This window comes from Metopolophium dirhodum, chromosome 6 (genome assembly GCF_019925205.1).
Source record: "Metopolophium dirhodum isolate CAU chromosome 6, ASM1992520v1, whole genome shotgun sequence".
Taxonomy (NCBI): domain Eukaryota; kingdom Metazoa; phylum Arthropoda; class Insecta; order Hemiptera; family Aphididae; genus Metopolophium; species Metopolophium dirhodum.
Window position 1 is genome coordinate 27,425,719 of NC_083565.1, and position 6,833 is coordinate 27,432,551.

At 31.8% G+C, this 6,833-nt stretch overlaps 1 protein-coding gene across 1 annotated transcript; it reads left to right on the forward strand.

Annotated features, from left to right (window-relative positions):
* Positions 1 to 373: 373 nt before the first annotated feature.
* On the forward strand, positions 374 to 1,459 carry LOC132947615 (uncharacterized). The gene has a single exon (XM_061017901.1). It carries the CDS (start codon positions 374 to 376, stop codon positions 1,457 to 1,459), a length of 1,086 nt encoding a protein of 361 aa, XP_060873884.1.
* Positions 1,460 to 6,833: the final 5,374 nt, after the last annotated feature.

Consider the following 6,833-nt stretch of genomic DNA (forward strand, 5'->3'; position numbering starts at 1 on the left):
TAGAAACTGACTAAGTATGCATTATTTATCATTAAGATATCATTATAGATTTTCTACAAATTAAATCAAAATGATAAAGTATATATTAAATACAGACACAACTGAGATAATTTCTTCACAAGTGATTTGGTGTCAGTTTTTTCTTTGGCAATGAAACTTTTGAGTTGTGAGTTACCTATTTTATATTTATAATAAGTAATTAAAATAAACTATTTATGTCGGTGGACGCCTAGAGTATTCCAACATATCTGAACAGCAAAAACATCCATTAGTACTACCAGCGAGGCACAAAATAACGCGCTTAATATTTTAAGATCGGCACCGAGAATTACTGCACTGTGGACCACAGGCCTTGTTGGCCGAAATAAGAAGAATGTATTGGCTACTGAGAGGACGAATAATGGCACGTTCAGTAACATCACGTTGTGTTCAGTGTGTAAAGGCAAGACCTAAGTTTTTGTTACCACTCCTGGCCCCATTACCAAAGGATCGAGTACAATACTCTCGGCCTTTTGCTATCACTGGGGTACATTTCGCTGGTCCGATTGTTATCAGAAGCGGAATCCGCCGAATAACCGGCATCAAGGCCTGGATTGCTGTTTTTGTGTGCTTTTTGACTAGGACAATTCACTTAGAGGCTGTGGAGGACCTAACAAGTGCTGCTTTCGTAGCTTGCTTACGTCGATTTATGTCAAGGCGTGGACAATGTAAGAGAATTTATAGCGATAATGGTACCAATTTCGTTGGGGCGCAAAAAGAGCTCACTGCATACATGGAAAAAATTGATAAGCGAATGGAAGGAGAAGGAACCGAATGGAGATTCAACCCCCCATCAGCTCCTCATTTCGGAGGGCTTTGGGAGAATGCTGTGAAAAGCACAACATTTCATCTCACAAGGATAATGAAGGACACACGGCTCACGCTAGGAGAACTCAGCACGTTATTATGCCTGATAGAGGCCTGTGTAAACTCGAGACCAATGACACCGCTGAGTAGCAATCCGTCTGATTTAGAAGCGCTAACACCAGCGCATTTTTTAATTGGCGGGCCCATGTTCCTACCACCTGAAATTGATCTCACAGAAGCCGAGCCAAATGGTATACGGCGTTGGAAAAGGGTACAATATCTGATGCAAACATTCTGGAAACGATGGGAGAGTGAGTACCTGCCACAGTGTCAAGTGCGCGGTAAGTGGTTATGCAAGACAAGACCAATGCAGATAAATGACGTAGTGATAATAAGAGGAGAAAGCAATTATCCAACCAAATGGAATTTAGGAAGAGTCACCCAGCTCCATCCAGGTAAGGATGGAGTTATTCGAGTTGTAACTCTTCGCGCGGCAAGTGGAGAGGAAATGCGTCGACCTACAGTGAAACTATGTTGCCTTCCAGTGCATGATGATGATTCAAGTGTTGAGAAATCAGATTTTCAACGGGGGGAGGATGTCGACGCCAGATAATACTTTAATTTGAATTGTTAATTGTCACCACCGTATCGCCATATATTCCTCCACCGACCGGCTCACACACACACTCGCACGCACACCTGAGTATTGCTTATTTTTATTTTTATATTGTTCTAGATATTATATAATATGTAAATTAGGCCGCGATGCGGTATCGGTCACATAGGCCACCGCAAATGCGTCAGTACGGTTTTTCATAGTGTAATCGAAACCTAAATTTATAAATTTTTAACTTTTATGGCTAAGGATTGAAAATTTAAAACAAGGCTCCACGTAAATAGGTTATATATAAATTACTTTATTCACAATAATATCATCAAATATACTTGGTAAAATCATAGGCTGACTGACCGTTTTCGTTCAGAATCGTGTTTTTTATACAATGATATTATATCATTGAATTCAAATTTAACACCATCCATTACAGTGACCCACTTGTAACCTACTGTACAGCCGAGCGACATCCACTTATCCACCTTTTTTATCTTGTGTGTGTGTGAAACCTTATTTTCATTATATACCTAGGACCAGCTGGCCAAACTGCGCTCCACAAACTGTGAGTTATTTTATCATTATATTTTTGTCATATTAATTATTATCGTGCCAGAAGGGCCGTATAAATATTATATTTTATCTTGGTCGTAAGGACCACACATTAATTATTTATATTATACCTTTTTTTTAAACTATATTATTGTGTTGCTGTGATTCTAATATAGTTACATTATTATTGATATCGTGAATTATACAGCAACTAATTATTTACTTGAAACGTGTTACCTTTTATTATTAGTTTTTTTAAGCACACACTCACACAAATACACACATACACACCACATTCATATTACGTAGCTCGTCGGTACTCGTGAGGCGATCCCGACCGCTGCCGATTGAGTTACTCACACACAAACACACCATAGGTCATAGTGTACAAGAGTCGGTAGGTGATTAGTGGTGCGCGTAAAGTATATCTGGTGTCCGGGCATACTTAATAATATTTTTAGTACCCGACAGATTCACAACTATTCAAATATGTAATATGTTTTAAAATTATATGTGATTCTTAAGATACATAATTGTCGCTGCTGCGACAATACGGTGAAGGTATAAACGCCAATAATATATTCCGCCACTGACCGGCATACACACACACACAACACATCTTCATGTCCATATTTGTATTGTTTTATTTTTGTTATTATTGTATTTAATTGTGTCTGTGAGTTATATAATATGTAAAACCGGACGCTCTATCCACGGGTGTCCTACCACGATCGCCCAAGCACCAGCCCGTTAATTACTGTTAACGCGGAATCAATAAAATTATTGTCGTGCGCGAATCGCCGTACTTTAACTTATAATTTCGTGGCGCGAATCACCTTAGTATTTATAAAATTTGTTGTTCGTGTGCGCGAATCGCCACTTATATATTATTATTATTTATACTATCATATTATATCGGCCGTAAAGAAAATTTCACTTCAAGAATTATTAACTTATAATATTTATTTAAATATTAAAAATGAAAATGAAATACTTTTGTTATGCTGGCTTGAGTAAGTTAACATGGTGACGACGTATTACAACTACACAAAAACTGTCTGTGTTGAATAATCGTATTTCGTCAATGTTAATTTAACAGTTTATTAGTATACGTTGGATTGTCTGTAACATTGTGTTAACATTTTCGATAGAATTTCATTTTGGTTAATAAAGTGTATTTACGCAAAGATGCAGAACGCAATGATCGCATTTCTAGTCCGTGCGTCTTTAATTTGTTTGTTGTTGAATCTCCGAAGATTTCTTCGGTTCATACATGAGATGGTACTCATAGTTGATCTGGCTGCAGTTAAGGACGAAAGCACTACAATGCAGAGTTATACGGATACGGTAGTAAAGTTGATACAAATTATACAACATTATAATTTATATTATATTAAAATATCATATAAGCATGCACATATAGATTTCCAGGGGTGGATAGTCCCAAAAAAGGAATTTTCCCTGTGGACCCTTGTCTGTGTTTATATTTATGTCGGTGTTGCCCCTCGGTTCCACACATTATTTTTGTTAAATAAAATAAATTCACCAAGTAGGCGAATGCAATTTAAAGTACTAAAGTTTTTTCAATTTGGTGGGCCATTAAGAACATTTCCCTGTTACATAAATGAGAAGATGCATATTATTATTGAAAATGAATCAAATCCTATCTACTCATCGTATCGATGTAATGACTAGATGCATTACAATATTAATTTGACTACCAACGGGATGTTTGTACGACTACGAGTTGGTTCCCAAAAATTACTTAGTCGTGGGCTGAGTATGAAAAGGTTCTATCGTCATGTTATTCATTTTTGGTTAGTTATAAAAGGTATTATCAATAATACATGTCGATGATCCAATAAAAACCAAAATTACAATACTACTGTACAATATTTTTGTAAAAGTAGGCCTAATATAATATAAACTTAATAATATTATCTTATTATTAAAAATTGAATTTAAAATTTATTTAGTATGTTATCAATTTCAATTGCCACCAATTTATATTTATAATTTTTAAAGTTTTTTAAGACGTGTCAACGATGATGTGATAATGTGATATTACTTAATATAGTTATAGTATTAGCTGGGATATACATTATAACAAGGCTGAGCAAGTTAATGATTTATTTTGACTCGTTAAGTTAAGTTATTTTAAAATAATAAAATTAAGTTAAGTTAAAAGTTACTCGTATTTTTTTCGTTAACTCGTTAAGTTAAGAGTTAACTTTGGAAAAAAAGTAACTTAACTTAGTGTAAAGTTAAAATTTGGTAATTTTCAAAAATAAAATTCCAGACACATAGTATTTTTTTTTAGATAGGTTTTCTTTACACTCAAGAAAATACATGGGGAAATTTAAAATTTTACATCAAAGTAAAAACCAATTAAAAAATTTGCATTATTCTTCGGACAAAAATTAACTTAATTTAGATACTTCTGAAATAAAATTAACTTGAAGTAAACACGTTAATCTTGAAAAAAAAGTAACTTATTAAGTTAAAAGTTAATTTAAAAAAAAAAGTAACGAGTTAACTAACTTAATTTAAATTAACTTATTGTTTTAACTTAATTTTAACTTTTAACTCGTTAATGCTAACCTTGCATTATAATATTATATGTAGTCTCAATCTGCAATTTAATTAAAATAATAAAATTAGATAGGTACATTAAACAATTTAATTATTTATTTGCTCAAATTTTGAATAATTGTTTTCGATTAAACATTAAAATAATGTAAAAACAAATTTCATTATAAATATTGATGTTGCATATGTTGGTAACTCAGATAAAAAGTAAAAATATTGTATGGAATTACAAAAAAAAGAAAAGAGTTCTATGTATATCATATCATTGAGTTGGAAGAATGAAAATGTTCTATACACAGAACTTTTTTAATTATAATACACTTTTTTTTCCAGTTTTTTGGGTTTTATAAAATGTGTGGATGTCTAATACTTAATATTAACAACGTATTTGATAATAATCGTATTTATTAATTCATTAAAATCATGGTTATATTCATAAGATAACCTGAAAAAAAGATATTGGGTATTAAAGTTAAGAACCGCTCTGCTGAACAATTGTATATTGTGATATTGAATCTTTTCATTCTCAGCCCGCGTAGTGGTAAATTACCCTGGATTGCCTACAAGTAACATACGAATTGATTCCTGAACCATCCATGGGTAACATAACATTCATATGAGACAAGTTTGAATTTACATTTACTTTTGACAAATTCTAAGTTAAAAATTTGGCAGTCATTCGACATTTTAATATATTTACCAATAAACTTTTCCTTTTCAGCGATTTATTAAATAAAATTATTTTTTCAAACTTCGTGAATATCGTTAGACCTAATAAAATATCATACGATTGTATTAAGGTAACCATGATTATTAAAATCAATGCAAAATCGCAATTTTGTATGCTCATTCGTGTAGGTTTTATTTCGTATTTATAAATTAACCTCTGATAAGCCGACAAATTATTCGTACGAAGATTGAATTATGAGGATTGCAAACGGATAGTTTTCAAGGGAAATAGGCAATTTTCAAATTGTATGCATAATAGGATCTTGTGTATTAACTGATCATTAGTGTATGTGATTGTGTCAACTGATAACGCCTAAAGACTTTTATAAACTGATTTAAATTTGTTAATGTTGGAATTATAAACAAAACACCCTATATAATGTAGTGTATAAGTAATATATTCACACTGTAGTTCATCAGACGCTGACTTTACATTTTTATATACTACAGCATATTATATGTCCTGCGTAGTGTAGCCGGGTATACATAGTTAGTCGTTGATTTATATTACGCCTCGTAACACTATTGTACATCGTATCATTATACTTATTATTATATTATATATATCCGATTATATTATTATTTACATTTTAACTTCTGTATATCTGTGTACTTCAACAGTTAATATGTCTACTTGCGATCGATCAGGCTACATTTTAGATTTTCAATTTAATTTTCTAATAATCAACAGATTTTCATGTACCATTACCGTCTACCAATTACAGTCGAAATTCTCCTATGAATAGAGGTAATTATTTAATATATTTCAAATTGATTTATTTTCATGTTCAACTATTGATATTATGTTTAATGTATATTTAAATAATTTGTTTAAAAATTAATGTTTGTCTGTCCTTTATGCATTTCTAAATGGCTGGACCAATTTTGATGAAATATTTTATGTGTGTTTGAGTGGTTCCCGGGTTGATTTATAAAAATGTATAACCTATTTAATAAATGTGTATTAACTACTAAGAATTTAATCCAATTGTAAATTACTAATCATCTCATATTACATTTTTATTGAGCTTTTGACCCGTCCACATACAAAAATGAAAATAAAATAAAATAATTTTATAAGTTTTAAATCAATAAAATATAACCGAGTGTCCGTCATTAATATTTTAAATAGTAAAATATATGTATTTAAAGCAATTTAATTTTACGAGAATTTAATTTTTTTCAATGATCATCTTATATTTCAATTTTGTAATAATGGTGATATGTTTTTTGGTATTTGTGACATTTCTTGATCGGCCCTCTTAATTCATGTATCCGTCACGGGCAGAGCGGTATCAATACTTGCCCACCTTTGTACATACCTAATAATAATATGGTATTGATCAAAAAACTTAACTTTGCCACATCTGTAGGTCTGCACTTCTCCAGTACTTGAACAATTTTGAAAATTATCCTTTGCCACGAGGGTGAATATAATATTACAATATGGTATAATTATTTTGTGATTATTTGTGTGTTTAAGACAAATGAAGTCGTGCAAACCGTG

Bases quoted from the DNA above. Each gene is read 5' to 3' on its own strand.
- LOC132947615 (XM_061017901.1), top strand. From the start codon at position 374: ATGTATTGGCTACTGAGAGGACGAATAATGGCACGTTCAGTAACATCA.